The sequence below is a fragment of the Tenebrio molitor genome, chromosome 6 (genome assembly GCF_963966145.1).
Source record: "Tenebrio molitor chromosome 6, icTenMoli1.1, whole genome shotgun sequence".
Classification (NCBI taxonomy): Eukaryota; Metazoa; Arthropoda; class Insecta; order Coleoptera; family Tenebrionidae; genus Tenebrio; species Tenebrio molitor.
Window position 1 is genome coordinate 9388143 of NC_091051.1, and position 19474 is coordinate 9407616.

The 19474-nt window shown below is 36.2% G+C and overlaps 2 protein-coding genes across 5 annotated transcripts in view; one reads left to right on the top strand and one right to left on the bottom strand.

Moving 5' to 3' along the window:
* The window catches only part of ZnT77C (Zinc transporter 77C), a 41183-nt gene that overhangs the window by 4458 nt on the left and 17251 nt on the right, over positions 1-19474 (top strand). The gene's annotated exons all lie outside the window — the stretch shown is intronic.
* Positions 222-18402, bottom strand: LOC138132831 (serine-rich adhesin for platelets-like). 4 transcript variants are annotated; one of them, XM_069050494.1, is made up of 14 exons: positions 18297-18402; positions 12918-14544; positions 12189-12851; positions 11281-12126; positions 10343-11218; positions 9401-10279; positions 8458-9336; positions 7519-8394; positions 6583-7455; positions 5641-6519; positions 4699-5577; positions 3753-4631; positions 1562-3331; positions 222-1505 (listed from the first exon to the last, which is right to left on the bottom strand). In XM_069050494.1, exons 1-14 carry the CDS (start codon positions 18330-18332, stop codon positions 373-375), a joined length of 13095 nt encoding a protein of 4364 aa, XP_068906595.1. In that variant the 5' UTR covers positions 18333-18402; the 3' UTR covers positions 222-372. The 4 variants fall into 4 exon arrangements, with proteins under 4 accessions (XP_068906595.1, XP_068906594.1, XP_068906596.1 ...); XM_069050493.1 differs by having other exon boundaries at positions 12918-14553; positions 18297-18341; XM_069050495.1 differs by lacking the exon at positions 9401-10279 and having other exon boundaries at positions 12918-14553; positions 18297-18341.

The following is a 19474-nucleotide window of genomic DNA, read 5'->3' on the forward strand; positions in this document are numbered from 1 at the left end:
GTTGAAATGTCTAAAGACGGTTCGACCCAGTCAAAAGTAAGGTCATTTGAAGCATTTCAGTCTTCAAAAGATGGTGCTACATATTATTTCTTACTTTTGATTTTTACTTTAAATCATTTTTGTCTATTATTTGTTCTATTTGCAAAGTTTTTGAAATGTCAATTTTTTTGACTCAAAAAGCTTTACCTACTACATTGTCTGATAATTACAAAAAAATCAAGTTTTCTCATTGATTTATTTATTCAATATATGTAAAATACAAAACTTGTACCTAACTAGTAAAAAGTGAATTATAATAATTATTTACATTTATAAAATTGTATCTAACATTAACAATAGTTGTTACAATACTTAAATTGATAAAGTATGTTTTCAAATTGGTACATATTCTGACGAAATTTCACTTGAACCCAACACTTCGTTCGTGGGGTTTGTTGAAGTAAATATTTTCGGTAAAGACTGACAAGTCTTTGAGAGCAAACATAGTTTTGCTTTGTCGCTGAATTTGTAACTCGAGGGACATCGATATTGCTTAGGTTGATATCCATTGCTTCCGCTCCTGACGCATTTATAATACTCGTTACATTTTGTCGGATGCGCAAATGTACCTTCCTCGTTACAAATTAACTGGTCCCTCCAAGGACATTGGATCCGGGTGGTTGTGCATTTCCTCTTATATGCATCGTAGAAGGTTCCATTTCGACAAGATCGTTTGACATCTATCATTCCAGACGGAGAATTTTTACACAGGTAGAATTTACCACAGTCTGACGAATCAGGATGTTTACCAATATCTGGACATTTAAATGCAAGGGATGCGGAATTTTTATCTCGACAGTCTCGCGTACACGGAGCAGCCAGTACAGAGGAATTGCTTATTATATTAATAGCAACGTTATTTAAAATTGCGAAAAAGTTTTTTTGCTTGTTTTGACTAATTGCCCCTTGCGAACTTACCAAACCAAAAATGTTAGAAATAATATCGCCAACTGAATTCGATGGTACAATTGAATTTGTGGTTTTCGGTGAACCACAGGTTTTAGATGGCACACATAATTTCCTTTTTATATTGAATTTATGCCTGGAAGGACAGCGATATTCCTTTGCTGTGTATCTATCTTGTTTGCTTGACCAAACACATGTATAATATTTGTTGCAGTCATTTGGATGCTCAAATGTTCCTGCCTTGTCACAGCTTAAAATATGTTTACAAGCACACTGCACTTGTCTTGTTGTGCACTGCTTTTTTTGTGGATCGTACAAGCTTCCCTTCGGACACATCTTTTTGACGTCGATCACCACCGAAATGATATTTTTACACAAATGGAATTTTCGGCAGTCCGATAAATCAGGGTATTGTCCAACGCCTGGACACTGAAAAACAGGTGGTGACACTTGAGTAGGTTCACTAACAACTGAACCATTTTCATGAAAGGTGTTTGAAACGACATTGGTGCTTCCGTCGATCGTGGTCTTCGTGGCTCGCTGTAAAGAAGCGATTTTATCTGAAACATTGCAATTATTGAAGTCCTGAAATAAATACCTGTTTTAGTGATCATACCTTGATTATTTGGAGGTGTATTTGACATTTTCGTTGTAACATCTGTATTTGTGTTGGAAGTTTCACTTATGAACGTCGACGTTCTGGTAATCAAGTCACTTGAAGAGGTAGATTTATTTGTAATAGTTATTGATTCTACAGTCTTCACTTCTTCGGTTAACTTAGGCGAAAAAATGGTTTCCTCAGCACTGCTTTCTTCGGGCGACGTTGAAGCAGTAACCAACGATGAGATCACATCGCTTGAAATACTAAATTCGGATACGCTTGATGTTTCAGTTAACAAAGCAGTTTTCGACATTTCTGACGCAGTGCTGTTCACTTCAGATTGAGAACTCAACGACAAATCGGTTTTTGTTGGTGTAACAGATTCCACTGTGATTGAGATTCCTGTAGTATCTTGTTCATCTGTAACATCGTTAACAATCGGCGCTTCGGTGACAATGCTTTTATCTGTTATAGCTGAAGTAAAAATGATAGATGTAGAGGAATTTAGAGCAATATTTTCCACTGTGGATCTCGTCGAAATAAAATATGTTTCGTTATTAGTAGTGGAAATATTACTTTCATGGACGCTTGATGTCTCAACTACTGTTGATTCTGCAGTTGTTACTTTATCAAGTGGCGCTAATGAAAATATAGGTTCTCTTGTTAATCCGATTGTGGATGTCAACGCTGACGCTGCGATCGAAGATGAATTGGTTTCAGTTACAACATCAGATTCGGATATTTTTGGTGTTTCAGCCACTAGAGTTGTGCTGAATGGTGCTGAAGTTGTGGACTTGTTTGTACTTCTTAAGATTTCGATTGTGGCGCTGTCTGCAATTTGAGTTGAACTAGTAACTAGCAAAGACGTCTCGTTTGGTTGTTCCGTAGTCGAGATATATTCAGTCGAAATCAAATCCGTGGGAATGTTTTCTTGCGTCGTAGATGAGATTGTAGCTGTTCCGTTATTAATAATCGGAACCCTATATTCTTTAATGGTTGACGTTTCAGCTACAATTGTTGAAACTAGCGGTTCCACTTCATCAGTTATCATCGAGAATAATGTGGATCCACTTGATGATTCTTTCAAGAAAATTGTGGGGAACGATTCAGTCGTTCTTAACATGTCAGGTAAACCATCATTCGAATTGTTCATACTTGATGTTTCTGTAGCAGTTCTTTGACGAGTAGAAGATAACGTAGTTAGATGAGTTTCGCTGGTGCTGTTTACTTCCTCCAAGTCTATCGTAATAATAGATGGTGAAATACTATCGTTTGAAATTGTCAATTCGGATATATTTGATCTTTCCGTCATTAACGTTTCGCCGAGTGATGTTAAAACTGTGGAAGTATCTAAACTTAAAGTGTTGCTGGTGGTAGTGCTCTCTTCAATCTCGGTTGAACTAACAACTGTGCTAAATTTAAGTGTGTTTGATGTTTCTCTGGCACTGCTAACACTGGAAGGTTCAGAATTAGCAGTCAACGTCAAGCCAACTTGTAATGGTGTAAGATCATTCGAAACTGTCGGTTCCGTGACAATGCTTTCGTCTATTGGAACTGAAGTTTTCTTCGATATTGAGCTTAAATTAATGGGCACGGTGAAATTTTGAGTAGTATTTTCCACTATGTAAATCGTGGAAGTGGAGGATGCTTCTTTGATAATGGTTGGAAAACTATTCTCATGGACGCTTGATGTTTCAACGGCAACTGTTGATTCATCAAGCGGCGTTGATGAAAACTTAGTTTCACTTGTTAATCCAATCGTGCTTGACGAATTTTTTGTGAAATCTGTAAAAGTAATAGTAGATTACATACCGAGGTGGGAAGAGTTTCATTCCTGTCGAGAGCTAAGATAATTTACCAAGGCGTAGCCGAGGTGAACTAATGCTCGAGACAGGAATGAAACACATTCCACCGAGGTTTGTATACTATTTTATTTGGAATCATTACATTTTTAGCAAATAAACAATTAATTTGATGCAGTTTCATTTCTACTGTTTTTCGACTTTCAGTAAGTACGCCACTGGAAAAACCTTATAATAGGGCGGAAAATCGCCTATTACTGACCAAGACAGGGAAGTAAAAATAAAAAGGAATTGTTAACTTTCCGCCCTTGTATAAGGTTAGGAATGTGCATATTACAATACAATTCCGAATAAAGTATTTTGCATTTAATGAAACGGTTGAATTATCGTTTGATATTTATTACCTTCTATTTCTGTAACAATTTCTTCGCCAGTCGTAGATGGCGCAATAGAGGGAATTGCGTCGGTACTGTTTACTTCATTCATCTTCGAAGGTGTAATCGAAGATGAAATGGTTTCAGTTACAACAGTAGATTCGAATATTTTTGGCGTTTCAGCCTCTAGAGTTATGCTGAATTGTGTTGAAATTGTGGACCTCTTTGAAATTCTTAACGTTTCGGCTGTGGCGCTGTCTGCAATCTGCATTGAACTAGTAATTAGCAAAGACGTCTCGTTTAGTCGTTCCGTGGTCGAGTTGTATTCAGTTGAAATCAAATTGGTAGGAGGTGATGAAACAATTTTATTCTCCGTTGGAATACTTTCTTGCATCGTAGATGAGATTGTAGGTGATGATGAGGTAAAAATGATGGGTGCAGTGAAATTTAGTGGGGTCGAAGTTAAAGATGTTTCGTTATTGATAGTCGAAACACTAAATTCATTATTGGTTGACGTTTCAACAACATCTGTTGAAATTAGCGGCTCTACTTCATCAGTTATCGTTGGGGTGAATGTGGCTTCGCTTGTTGATCTAGTTCCACTTGATGATTGAAGATCCTTTGAAACTGACGGTTCGGTGGAAGTGCTTCCACCTATTGCAACTGAAGCTTCAGTTGATGTTGAGCTTAAATTAGTAGGCACGGTGAAATGTTGGGTAATATTTTCCATGTTAGATACCATGGAAGTGAAGGATGCTTCTTTGTTAGTGGTTGGAAAACTGTTTTTATGGACGCTTGATGTTTCAACGGCAACTGTTGAATTTACCGTTGTTACTTTATCACGCGGCGTTGATGAAAACATAGGTTCACTTATTAATCCGGTCTTAGTTGACGATTTTTTTGTGGAAACTGTAAAATTAAAATATGTTGCGTTTAATGTAACAGCTGAATTATCGTTTGATTTTTTTTTTTATACCTGATATTTCTGTAACAATTTCTTCGCCGGTCGTGGATGGCGTAATGGAGGGAATTTCGTCGGTTCTGTTTACTTCATTCATCTTCGAAGGTGTAATCGCAGATAAAATGGTCTCAATTACAACAGCAGATTCGGATATTTTTGGCGTTTCAGCCACTAATGTTGTGCTGAATGGTGCTGAATTTGTTGAGCTCTTTGAACTTCTTAACGTTTCGGTTGTAGTGCTGTCTGCAATTTGCGTTGAACTGGTAACTAACAAAGACGTCTCGTTTGGTTGTTCCGTAGTCGCGTTGTATTCAGTCAAAATCAAATTGATAGTAGGTGATGAAACAATTTTATTCTCCGTGGAAATGCTTTCTTGAGTCGTAGATGAGATTGTAGGTAATGATGAGGTAAAAATGATGGGTGCAGTAAAATTTAGTGAGGTCGAAGTTGAAGATGTTTCGTTATTGATAGTTGAAACACCATATTCATTAATGGTTGACGCTTCAACGACGTCTGTTGAAGCTAGAAGCTCTACTTCATCAGTAATGGTTGGGGTAAGTGTGGATTCGCTTGTTGATCTAGTTCCACTTGATGATTGAAGACCATTTGAAACTGACGGTTCGGTGGAAATGCTTCCACCTATTGAAACTGAGGCTTCCGTTGATGTTGAGCTTAAATTAATAGGCATGGTGAAATTTAGGGTAATATTTTCCATCTTAAAAATCATGGAAGTGTAGGATGCTTCCTTGTTAGTGGCTGGAAAACGGTTTTTATGGACGGTTGATGTCTCAACGGCAGCTGTTGAATATACGGTTGTTACTTTATCACGCGGCGTCGATGAAAACATAGGTTCACTTATTAATCCGGTCTTACTTGACGATTTTTTTGTGGAATCTATAAAATTAAAATATGTTGCCTTCAATGAAACTGTTGAATGATCATTTGATTTTTTTATACCTGATACTTCTGTAAAAATTTCTTCGCCAATCGTGGATTGCGTAATGGAGGGAATTGTGTCGGTACTGTTTACTTCATTCATCTCTGAAGCTATGATCGAAGATGAAATGGTTTCAGTAACCACAGTAGATTCGGACATTTTTGGCCTTTCAGCCACTAATGTTGTGCTCAATGGTGCTGAATTTGCTGAGCTCTTTAAACTTTTTAACGTTTTGGTTGTGGCGCTGTTTCCAATCTCCGTTGAACTAGTAACTACCAAAGACGTCTCGTTTGGTCGTTCCGTGGTCGAGTTGTATTCTGTCGGAATTAAATTGGCAGGAGGTAGCGAAACAAATTTATTCTCCGTGAAAATGTTTTCTTGCGTCGTAGATGAAATTGTAGGAGATGATGAGGTAAAAATGATGGGTGCAGTGAAATTTAGTGGGATCGAAGTTGAAGATGTTTCGTTACTGATAGTCGAAACACTATATTCATTGTTGGTTGACGTTTCAACGACGTCTGATGAAGCTAGAGGTTCTAGTTCATCAATTACTGTTGGGATGAGTGTGGATTCGCCTGTTGATCCAGTTTGACTTGATGATTGAAGATCATTTGAAACGGACGGTTCGGTGGAAATGCTTCCACCTATTGAAACAGTGGCGTTGGTTGATGTTGAGTTTAAATTAAAAGGCACGGTGAAATTTAGGGTAATATTTTCTATCTTAGAAATTGTGGAAGTGGAGGATGATTCTTTGTTATTGGTTGGAAAATTGTTTTTATGGACGCTTGATGTTTCAGCGGTAACTGTTGATTCTACAGTTGTTACTTTATCCAGCGGTATTGATGAAAAAATAGGTTCACTTATTAGTCCGATCGTGCTTGACGATTTTTTTGTAAAACCTGTAAAATTAAAATATGTTACGTTTAATTCAACAATTGAACAATCGTTTGCTTTTTTTATACCTGATATTTTTGTGACGCTTTTCTCGCCGGTCGTGGATGGTGTAATAGAGGGAATTTCGTCGGTGCTGTTTACTTCATTCATCTCTGAAGCTGTGATCGAAGATGAAATGCTTTCAGTCACAACAGTAGATTCGGATATTTTTGGCGTTTCAGCCACTAATGTTGTGCTGAATGGTGCTGAATTTGTTGAGCTCTTTGACCTTCTTAACGTTTCGGTTGTAGTTCTGTCTGTAATTTGCGTTGAACTAGTAATTACCAAAGACGTCTCGTTTGGTTGTTCCATGATCGAGTTGTATTCAGTCGAAATCAAATTGATAGTAGGTGATGAAACAATTTTATTCTCCGTGGAAATGCTTTCTTGCGTCGTAGATGAGATTGTAGGTGATGATGAGGTAAAAGTGATGGGTGCAGTAAAATTTAGTGGGGTCGAAGTTGAAGATGTTTCGTTATTGATAGTTGAAACACTATATTCATTATTGGTTAACGTTTCAACAACATCTGTTGAAAGTAGCGGCTCTACTTCATCAGTTATTGTTGCGGTGAGTGTAGATTCGCTTTTTGATCTAGTTCCACTTGATGATTGAGGATCATTTGAAACTGTCGGTTCGGTGGAAATGCTTCCACCTATTGCAACTGAGACTTCAGTTGATGTTGAGCTTAAAATAATAGGCACTGTGAAATTTAGGGTAATATTTTCCATCTCAGAAATCATGGAAGTGGAGGATGCTTCTTTGTTAGTGGTTGAAAAACTATTTTTATTGACGCTTGATGTTTCAATGGCAACTGTTGAATTTACGGTTGTTACTTTATCACGTGGCGTTGATGAAAACATTGTTTCATATCCGATCGTATTTGACGATTTTTTTGTGAAATCTGTAAAATTAAAATATGTTGCCTTCAATGAAACTGTTGAATTATCATTTGATTTTTTTATACCTGATTCTTCTGTAAAAATTTCTTCGCCAATCGTAGATTGCGTAATCCAGGGAATTGCGTCGGTACTGTTTACTTCATTCATCTCTGAAGCTGTGGTCGAAGATGCAATGGTTTCAGTCACAACAGTAGATTCGGACATTTTTGGCGTTTCAGCCACTAATGTTGTGCTGAATGGTGCTGAATTTGTTGAGCTCTTTGAACTTCTTAACGTTTCGGTTGTAGTGCTGTCTGCAATTTGCGTTGAACTGGTAATTAACAAAGACGTCTCGTTTGGTCGTTCCGTGGTCGAGTTGTATTCAGTCGAAATCAAATTGACAGTAGGTGAGGAAACATTATTCTCCGTGGAAATGCTTTCTTGCGTCATAGATGAGATTGTAGGTGATGATGTGGTAAAAATGATGGGTGCAGTGAAATTTAGTAGGGTCGAAGTTGAAGATGTTTCGTTAATGATAGTCGAAACACTATATTCGTTAATGGTTGACGTTTCAACGACGTCTGTTGAAGCTAGAGGCTCTACTTCATCGGTAATTGTTGGGGTAAGTGTGGATTTGCTTGTTGATCTAGTTCCACTTGGTGATTGAAAACCATTTGAATCGGACGGTTCGGTGGAAGTGCTTCCACCTATTGAAACAGAGGCTTTGGTTGATGTTGAGCCCAAATTAAAAGGCACGGTGAAATTTAGAGTAATATTTTCCGTCTTAGAAATCATGGAAGTGGAGGATTCTTCTTTGTTAGTGGTTGGAAAACTGTTTTTATGGCCGATTGATGTTTCAACGGCAACTGTTGAATTTACGGTTGTCACTTTATCACGCGGCGTTGATGAAAACATTGTTTCACTTATTAATCCGATCGTACTTGACGATTTTTTTGTGAAATCTGTAAAATTAAAATATGTTGCCTTCAATGAAACTGTTGAATTATCATTTGATTTTTTTATACCTGATATTTCTGTAAAAATTTCTTCACCAATCGTAGATTGCGTAATGGAGGGAATTGCGTCGGTACTGTTTACTTCATTCATCTCTGAAGCTGTGATCGAAGATGAAATGGTTTCCGTCACAACAGCAGATTCGGATATTTTTGGCGTTTCAGCCACTAATGTTGTGCCGAATGGTGCTGAATTTGTTGAGCTCTTTGAATTTCTTAACATTTCGGTTGTAGTGCTGTCTGCAATTTGCGTTGACCTAGTAATTAGCGAAGACGTCTCGTTTGGTCGTTCCGCAGTCGAGTTGTATTCAGTCGAAATCAAATAGATAGTAGGTGATGAAACAATTTTATTCTCCGTGGAAATGCTTTCTTGCGTCGTAGATGAAATTGTAGGTGATGATGGGGTAAAAATGATGGGTGCGGTAAAATTTAGTGGGGTCGAAGTTGAAGATGTTTCGTTATTGATAGTCGAAACACTATATTCATTATTGGTTAACGTTTCAACAACATCTGTTGAAAGTAGCGGCTCTACTTCATCAGTAATTGTTGGGGTAAGTGTGGATTTGCTTGTTGATCTAGTTCCACTTGGTGATTGAAGACCATTTGACACGGACGGTTCGGTGGAAATGCTTCCACCTATTGAAACAGAGGCTTTGGTTGATGTTGATCTTAAATTAAAAGGCACGGTGAAATTTAGGGTTATATTTTCCGTCTGAGAAATCATGGAAGTGGAAGATGCTTCTTTGTTAGTGGTTGGAAAACTGTTTTTATGGACGCTTGATGTTTCAACGGCAACTGTTGAATTTACGGTTGTTACTTTATCACGCTGCGTTGATGAAAACATAGGTTCACTTATTAATCCGGTCTTACTTGACGATTTTTTTGTGGAAACTGTAAAATTAAAATATGTTGCCTTTAATGTAACAGCTGAATTATCGTTTGATTTTTTTTATACCTGATATTTCTGTAAAAATTTCTTCACCGTCCGTGGATGGCGTAATGGAGGGAATTTCGTCGATACTATTTACGTCATTCATTTCTGAAGCTGTAATCGAAGATGAAATGGTTTCAGTTACAACAGTAGATTCGGATATTTTTGGCGTTTCAGTCACTAGTGTTGTGCTCAATGGTGCTGAATTTGCTGAGCTCTTTAAACTTTTCAACTTTTTGGTTGTGGCGGTGTTTCCAATCTCCGTTGAACTAGTAACTACCAAAGACGCCTCGTTTGGTCGTTTTGTGGTCGAGTTGTATTCAGTCGAAATCAAATTGGCAGGAGGTGATGAAACAATTTTATTCTCCGTGGGAATGCTTTCTTGCGTCGTAGATGAAATTGTAGATGATGATGAGGTAAAAATGATGGGTGCAGTAAAATTTAGTGGGATCAAAGTTGAAGATACTTCTTTATTGATAGTCAAAACACTGTGTTCATTGTTAGTTGACGTTTCAACGACGTCTGATGAAGCTAGAGGCTCTAGTTCATCAGTTACTGTTGGGATGAGTGTGGATTCGCTTGTTGCTCTAGTTTGACTTGATGATTGAAGATCATTTGAAACTGACGGTTCGGTGGAAATGCTTCCACCCATTGAAACTGACGCTTCCGTTGATGTTGAGCTTAAATTAATAGGCATGGTGAAATTTAGGGTAATATTTTCCATAAGAGAAATCATGGAAGTGGAGGATGCTTCTTTGTTAGTGGCTGGAAGACGGTTTTTATGGACGGTTGATGTTTCAACGGCAACTGTTGAATTTACGGTTGTTACTTTATCACGCGCCGTTGATGAAAACATAGTTTCACTTATTAATCCGGTTTTACTTGACGATTTTTTTGTGAAATCTGTAAAATTAAAATATGTTGCCTTCAATGTAATTGTATAATTATCATTTGATTTTTTATTACCTGATATTTCTATAACAATTTCTTCGCCGGTCGTGGATGGCGTAATGGAGGGAATTTCGTCGGTACTATTTGCTTCATTCATTTCTGAAGCTGTAATCGAAAATGAAATGGTTTCAGTTACAACAGTATATTCAGATATTTTTGGCGTTTCAGCCACTAATGCTGTGCTCAATGGTGCTGAATTTGCTGAGCTCTTTAAACTTTTTAACGTTTTGGTTGTGGCGCTGTCTGCAATCTGCGTTGAACTAGTAACTACCAAAGACGTCCCGTTTGGTCGTTCCGTGGTCGACTTGTATTCTGTCGATATCAAATTGGCAGAAGGTAGCGAAACAAATTTATTCTCCGTGAAAATGTTTTCTTGCGTCGCAGATGAAATTGTAGCTGATGATGAGGTAAAAATGATGGGCGCAGTGAAATTTAGTTGCGTCGAAGTTGAAAATGTTTCGTTATTAATGGTCGGAACACTGTATTCATTATTGGTTGACGTTTCAACAACGTCTGTTGAATCTAACGGTTCTACTTCAGTTATCGTGGGGGTGAGTGTGGTTTCGCTTGTTGATCTAGTTCCACTTGATGATTGAAGATCATTTGAAACTGACGGTTCGGTGGAAATGCTTCCACCTATTGAAACTGAAGCTTCAGTTGATGTTGAACTTAAATTATTAGGTACGGTGAAATTTGGGGTAATATTTTCCATTTTATAAATCGTGGAAGTGGAGGATGCTTCTTTGTTATTGTTTGGAAAATTGTTTTTATGGACGCTTGATGTTTCAACGGCAACTGTTGATTCTACAATTGATACTTTATCCAGCGGTGTTGATGAAAAAATAGGTTCACTTATTAGTCCGATCGTGCTTGACGATTTTTTTGTGAAATCTGTAAAATTAAAATATGTTGCGTTTAATTCAACAATTGAATAATCGTTTGCTTTTTTATACCTGATATTTTTGTGACGCTTTCCTCGCCGGTCGTGGATGGTGTAATAGAGGAAATTTTGTCGGTGCTGTTTACTTCATTGTTCTTCGACGGTGTAATCGAAGATGAAATGATTTCAGTTACAACAGTAGATTCTGATATTTTTGACGTTTCAGCCACTAGAGTTGTGCTGAATTGTGTTGAAATTGTGGACCTCTTTGAACTTCTTAACGTTTCGGTTGTGGCGCTGTCTGCAACCTGCGATGAACTAGTAATTAGCAAAGACGTTTCGTTTGGTCCTTCCGTGGTCGATTTGTATTCAGTCGAAATCAAATTAGCAGGAGGTGATGAAACAATTTTATTCTCCGTGGGAATACTTTCTTGCGTCGTAGTTGAGATTGTAGGTGATGATGAGGTAAAAATTATGGGCACAGTGAAATTTAGTGGGGTCGAAGTTGAAGATGTTTCGTTAATGATGGTCGAAACACTATATTCGTTAATGGTTGACGTTTCAACGACGTTTGTTGAAGCTAGAGGCTCTACTTCTACAGTTACTCTTGGGGTGAGTGTGGATTCGCTTGTTAATTTAGTTGGACTTGCTGATTGAAGATCATTTGAAACTGACGGATCTGTGGAAATGCTTCCACCTATTGTAATAGGCACTGTGAAATTTACATTAATATTTTCCATTGTAGAAATCATGGAAGTGGAGGATTCTTCTTTGTTAGTGGTTGGAAAACTGTTTTTATGGACCCTTGATGTTTCAACGCCAACTGTTGAATTTACGGTTGTTACTTTATCACGCGGCGTTGATGAAAACATAGGTTCACTTATTAATCCGATCGTATTTGACGATTTGTTCGTGAAACCTGTGAAATTAATTTGTTGCCTTTAATGTAACAACTGAATTATCCTTTGATTTTTTTTATACCTGATATTTCTGTAACAATTCCTTCGCCGGTCGTGGATGGCGTAATAGAGGGAATTCCATTAGTACTGTTTACTTCGACAAAATCTGAAGTTGTAATCGACGACAAAGTGCTTTCGTCCAATGCACTTAAAGTTTCGCCGAATGATGTTGACGTTGTAGAGGTATCTGAACTTTTGCTCGTAGTGCTGTATCCGGTATGTGCCGAACTTACGGCTGTGCTAAATTTAACTGTCTTTGGAGTATTTGCCTTAGTATTGACACTGGGAGATTCAGAATTTGTGACCAGAGCCGAATGGACTTTTGACGGTGTAACCGATTCGATTGTGTTTGATCCTTTTACCAAATTGCCAACCGAAATAGAAAAATTCCTATTCATGTCCACAAAATCGTTTGGGGTTAAAGATTGGGTAGCATTGCGGGTTTCATCTATTGGAGCTGAAAATTTAGTTGATGACGCTGTAACAATTGTTGGTGCAGTAGGATTTAGGGTAGTGTTTTCAATCAAGGGAGACGTTTCATTGATAATGATTGGGGTACTATATCTAGTACTGCTGGACGTTTCAGCGGTAGCTATGATTTCTTCTGTTATTACTTCAGTTAACGTGGAGAGAGATGTATACCCACTTGTTAATCGAATCGGACTTGATGATTTTTTCGTAAAACCTTTAAAGGTAGATTCTTTTCTACTTAATATGCCACTTAAATTATCATTTGATTTGTTGTACCTACCTGATATTTGTGTAACAGTTCTATTGTTCGTCACAGATGACGCAGTCGAAGGAACTTCATTGGTACTATTGATTTCACCTTCTTGTGAAATAGTAGTAGACCATGAAATTCTTTTGTTTAAAGCTGTAAATTCGGGTACGCTTGATGTTTTCACATCTACTATTGAACTGGACGGCGCTGAAGTTGTAGAACTGTCTGAACTTAAATTTCTGTCAGTAGTACTCCTTCCAATCCATGTGGAACTGGCTAATGTGCTAGTGGTTGATGTTTCTGTGACACCGCTGATCATAAAAGATTCAGACTTAGAACCCAATGAGAAGTCGCGTTGTGATGGTGTAACCGATTCGACTGAGCTTGTTGCTTGTGTTGTATTTTCCTGATTTGTCAATATCAACTTGTCAATTATAGCAGAAACAGATTCGTCGGGAATTATAACTTCGTTTGCAAATGACGGTTTAGTGGTAGTGCTTTCAACTGTTTGAGCTGACATTTTAACTGATGATGTGGTAGAATCGATGGACGCAGTAGGATTTAGTCCAGCGTTTTCGATCATGGAAGTCGCGGAAGACTTTTCGTTGGTAATAATTGAAGAACTATATTTATTACTGCTTGTCGTTTCCACCGCAGTTGCTGTTACTTCATCAAATATTGAAAAGGACAATGGCGTAGTGGAAACAATTCCGTTGGAACTGTTGACGTCATCCGCCTGTGAAGTAGTAGTAGACGTCGAAAGGATTTCCTTTAATGCACCATATTCGGATGCGCTTGATGTTTTGACCCCTAAAGTTTCACTAAATGGTGTTGAAATTGTAGAACCGTCTGAACTTGGCGTTCTACTAATAGTGCTGTCTCTAAGCTGTGTTGAACTAACAGCTATGCTAACTTCAACTGTTTGCGATGTTTCAGTGCTGATGTTGAAAATTTCAAAATTTGAAGTCAACGCTTCTATATTTGATCTTTGACTGGTTGAATTACAAACTTGTTGACTGCAGCAATTTCCAGGTGTTTTCAAATCGTATCTAAAAGGGCACCTATACTGTTTTTGTCTATACCCTTTACGAAGATATTGCGAAATGCATTTGTCGTATCTTTTACAATTTATTGAGCGTGAAATGAAAATATATTTATTACGATCCTTTTCTTGTAAACCTGTTAAACACATCCTAGTGCGAAAAATTTTTTCTGTGCAGAACTTTATGACATTCCTTACGTTACAACTATTACATTTATTTAAATGCACTTCATTCTCCCCCTTGTGAATAGGGTAGAGTCCATTGCAGTTACCATCTACAGCGTTACAATTATTGACTTTCTTGGTTTCATTAGCGTTGCAAGGCAATCCAGGAGCACATTTTTGTCGTTGGTCTATTACTGGTCTTATTTTTTTATATACTATAGTTTTTAAAAACTGTTGTTTTCCATTGCAGTTACCATTTGTATTGTCGCATTTTTTTAAGTCCTTCGTTTGATTTATCTTGCAAGGCAATTCAAGGGGGCACTTCAAAAGGTGGTTTAATACCGCAGAGGCATCTGTAACGTTTGTACGATGAGGAAATTGTAGGTTTTTGTTACAGATACTATTTGTCGTGTTGCAATTTCTTAATTCCCGCGATTGAATTATATAAATCTGAAATAGCTTAATAGTAATAAATCACATCATAGAATCATTTTTTTAAGGCGAATTATACGTTGCAAATTTCTTATTTTTTCTCTAGAATGAACTACCTACTACTCAAAAATTAACCCATAATAATTGTCATGAGCTTTCCAAATTTAGTCAGTTTGTTGATATAGCTTAAAGTTCATGTTATGATGTATGTTGCAACAAATTTTTTTTACAATATAAATATTTATAAGATGCATAAAATAATGGCACATTCGAGATGTTATTCAGTGGTGTATTAATTATAAATAAAAATAGATTTAAACAGCATCTTCGTGTTGTTATATTTAAATAGTCTCCTAATGTGCAAAAGTCTTATTTGCATTTACATGATCATTTTAAAATACATTTAGCTCAAATGTGAATAAATGTTTGAAATAATAATCAATGTTAATATGACACAAAAAGTCATTACTTTCTCAAGGATTTATTGAATCTTAGATGACAAGGATTCAAAATTAAACTATTTCATATAACCCAACTAAAATAAAATTAAAAAAAGAAAGCAGTGGCATTATATTAAAAGGAGTGTGTCAATATTAAATCAAAATTCAGTTACATTTACATCAAGTCTATAATGTACGTTGTACCTTAATGATATCTCCATTATAACAACCGGCTCTAAGTGAATTAAAAAATTATTTGATATTGTAGTGACCCAGTTTAAAATTTAAATTTAAATTTCCGGTACCGCCACAACAGCGCGCCAAATGTGAAGGTACTAGCGGCTAGACTAGGCACTACGAGCGGAAACATAGCGGGGGGTGAAACGGGCCCGCGCGGGTGGTTGACGGGGGTAGGTCACTTTTGTTTGGTTTTTCGAAACGAACAGCCCTTGCGAAGAGCGATCCAATATTCCAAAAATCTGTAAGTTACATCTGAACCGATTACACTACCGTTCCGAGTAGATATTTTGTGTCCCCGTGAAGAATTCAACGTTTTTAATTCACCTGGGTAATTTATCTCACTTTAGTTGCTTTTTTTTTTGTGTTTTGTTTTGGGACCAGGACCACGGGGTAAGGGTATGTTGTAGATTTTATTTTGTAAAATATGAGTAATACCTGGGATACGGTTTTTGAAGAGGGTTTTTCATCCGTCCCTGTCTGTAATAACTGCACCATAATTTGTTTACTTGTTTTGCAAGCGTTAACTGTCATTTTGTCTGTCATGTGCCCGTTTTTCTGTTATGTTAAATATTGTTGCATTCATCTGGTCGTTTATCTTTGTGATGTACTCAACTAGTTAATTTCTTGTACTTCGTTAACTTAAGTTCTGTCCTTTGTATTCGTTCCAATTTCTTTTTCATCAAAGTTATTACAGACATTTTTAATAAAAGGTATTTTTCGTCCCTCACATGTGTGTTTTATTTGCGGCACTCTTCCAACTGGAACCCTCACCGTTTGCATTCCGAACCTTTTTCCGCCAAAAGAAAATCACAACGTAGGGCTCCTCCGATTCGATGACGATCACGACCACAATTGTTACCGTTTTGCGCAGGTTCAAATATTTGGCGGAAAAAGTAATGTATTCAAATCATTACAATATTTTTATTAAAATAGCGTTCAAAAATGGTGGGAGAAGGTTTTTTTTAGGTTACGTAGGTACACATTCGAAATTGCAATTGTTATTTATAAAGAACTTAATTATTGTCCCAGATTACGCTTGTATGTACATATTTGTTTCATTCAAAATCCTACTGTGCTACATAATTTCCTTATTGTTAATATTATGCAGTATTAGGTGAAGTTGCTATTTATAGCTCTGACTTGTCACAGTTATACGAATTAATATGTACAAAACCGAAAAATGTCTTTATTGGAAGACAATTTTCTTTCAAATATGTCATAAATAAAATTTTCTAGTTCCCAATGAAGTTGAGTAAATGATTTTAGATTTTTTGTTTTTTGTTGTGTGTATAATAGTCAAGTTTAAGTTTTACGCTCAATTAAAAAAAAAATATATGTAAAGGTGAATTAAATAAAAACCTGTTCAAATAACCATTTTCGAATACCTGCAGGAAATGGTTATGCAGATCTTACATTCAAATATTGACAAAAACAAGAATCAAAATCGAGATTTTATTAAGTGGAAAAGGACATGTTTAATTTTTGTTTTGTGTACGGATCCACTAAATAAAGAGTGCACAAATTATGCAAGTTGCTAATAATACATTTTGTACCAAAGATGCATCAGAATAGTCAGATTCCAATATTTTGAACATTTCTAAAAAAATCGAGGACCACATACAATTTTTGCAGCAACAATAAAATTATTATTTTTTCTGTTATAATGGACGAAGACGGTTAGAAAATAGTTATTTATTTAACGAGTTCGTGTGTAATTTGGGCTTTTTTTGGCATGAGTGGACCAGTTTAAAACTCGAGTGAAACGAGAGTTTTAAAGGTCCACGAGTGCCAAAAAAGCGCAAATTACACAAGAACGAGTTGAATACAACGTTTTTTTGTTCGACGAGCCCCCTCAAAGGCTCCAAATGGCTGAAAATCTTTAAAATTAGCTTGACGTTTCGTTTTGACAAGTTGTCAAATTCATCAAAATCCGTTCACATAGGAGAAAATTCTGAAATTCTGACAGTGTCGAACAAAAAATGTAAAAAAAATACTCGATTAAAAAAGATCAATATGTAAAAAATATTTATTTTCGCGAGTTCTATTGGGATTATTTCCTTCATGTGTTTAGCAACCAATTGCGTGATAAATATTGACCAATCAAAACGAGAAAACAAAAAATAACCCGATAAAATGTCTCTAAAATGCACATATGCAATAATCACATATTATATCCCAAGTGCAAAATTTTTTATCGGAAATTTTTTTGCTAATGAACGAAAACATCCATAAATGAGGTCAGAAGACATATTATCAAATAAGATTTGATAATAATTGGTCGTCTGACCGAATAATTTATGGATGTTTGAGTTCATTAGCAAAAAAATTGCGGATATTAAAATTTTGCACGAGGGGTATACGGCTGATTATTTCCTGAATAGAATGAAATCAAATGCATTATTTCCAATCCTTTTTATTCAAAATAATTTATTTAAAAAAAAAATCAGGTACCGACATTTTTTATCAGATTATTGCACAGTGCATTTTAGAGAAATTTTGTCGGGTAATTTTTTGTTTTCTCGTTTTGATTGGTCAATATTTGTCACGCAATTGGTTGCTAAACATATGAAGGAATTAATCTGATAAAAAATGTCGGTACCTGATTTTTTTTTTTATTATTTTGAATAAAAAGGATTGGAAATAATGCGTTTGGTTTCATTTAATTCCGGAAATAATAAGCCGTATACCCCTCATGCAAAATTTTAATATCGGAAATATTTTTTGCTAATGAACTCAAACATCCATAAATTATTCGATGAGAAGACCAATTATTATCAAATAAAAGCCCTCGACTTCGTCTCGTGCTGTTATTTGCTAATAATTGGTCTTCTGACCTCATTTATGGATGTTTTCGTTCATTAGCAAAAAATTTCCGATAAAAAATTTTGCACTTGGAATATAATATGTGATTAAATTTATTAAGTGGACTTCCATAACACCCGGTATAATACAATAATAACAGGGACGGTTGATGCTACACAGTTATGCAATCGGCATTCATTAATATTAAAATAAAAACTGAATTATTTTTAAAATAGTTGCAAAATAAATTAAATTAAAGAAGTATTTTAATAAAATTAAAATGCTTACTACTTGAAGTAACAGTATTCCGATTTGTAGTTTCATTTCTTCGTTTCACCAACGTAGATTCACTAACAATGTCAGTTTTAACGTTTTTCCTCCCCTTCTTATATTTGGGATTATTTACACACACAATCTTTTGACACAATTTTATATCTTTTGTGTAACTGCAACTTAGTCATTGTATATACATTTTAATTGCTATTATCAAAACGTTTTGCGAACTCTTAATTGAAACATACTTTTCCTCTTGCCGTTCTTCTGCTAATGTTAAAAAGGGAGCTATAAGACCAATTTCCAGTAATTAGAAATTATGGTCCAGACGTTGGAGAAGGAGCATATTTTAATAACTGGCAAATGCCACCCATTAAAAACAGCCAAGCTTGAAACAAAGTGGACCGCATTAGTACAAAAATTAAATGGGGGGTGCCAAATGGAGCCCGAAAAACAGTCCAAAGAGTTTATATAACAATCTTCATAATCATAACCATGATTGTGAGAACAATGGTTATGATTTACCACACTAGAATAGCATTTCTTGACGGGGTTTAATCGATAACAGCAGTTTACTTCTGAACAATCATTGCATATCTATTCGTTCTTTTGTATTGGCTGTATTTATGTATATTTTTTTGTAACTGCATACTTATGTACTCTAACTTCTGTCCCGTCAAAAGACTTCATTTGGAATAACCCACTATACTCTTTACTCAAGTCGAGAACCATAGCCTAAAGGCTGATTCAAACTCGTAGTTTTGTTATTAGTTCTATTCTCTCGTTAGCTACCAGGTCTTTCTTCTTCTTGCACGTCAGATTTCAGTAAATTTGTTACATTTCATCTTTGGATCACAGATCCAAAAAATCTAATTGAACAGTTGTTAACTAAGCCTCCCATTATATCCATTCCTCGGTTTCAATCGCTCTATTTGTAAAAGCTCGCATGAGTTTACTACTATGTATTTCCTTCTTCTTCTTGCGATGACGTTTCATTTTCACATATGACAAATTTAACAAACTACAACTAGCCTCGCACAAGAGAACTGTTTTGCGAAACTTCAACAGCGCCCCTATTGAAAGCAGATCATTGTAAGGAGTTCCTCCGATGATTTTGAAACACCCTGTATCTATCTTACGTATAACACCCCCACATCACTAACAATGCGCGCAGTAACAAGTGCGAAAGCAAT

Excerpts from the sequence above, each read along its gene's own strand:
- LOC138132831 (XM_069050493.1), bottom strand. The coding sequence starts at position 18,332 with ATGAAACTACAAATCGGAATACTGTTACTTCAAGTA. Across the intron at positions 12,127-12,188 it reads AATTGTTACAGAAATATCAG|GTTTCACGAACAAATCGTCA; the intron begins GTATAAAAAAAA and ends TTAATTTCACAG. Across the intron at positions 4,632-4,698 it reads AATTGTTACAGAAATATCAG|TTTCCACAAAAAAATCGTCA; the intron begins GTATAAAAAAAA and ends TTAATTTTACAG.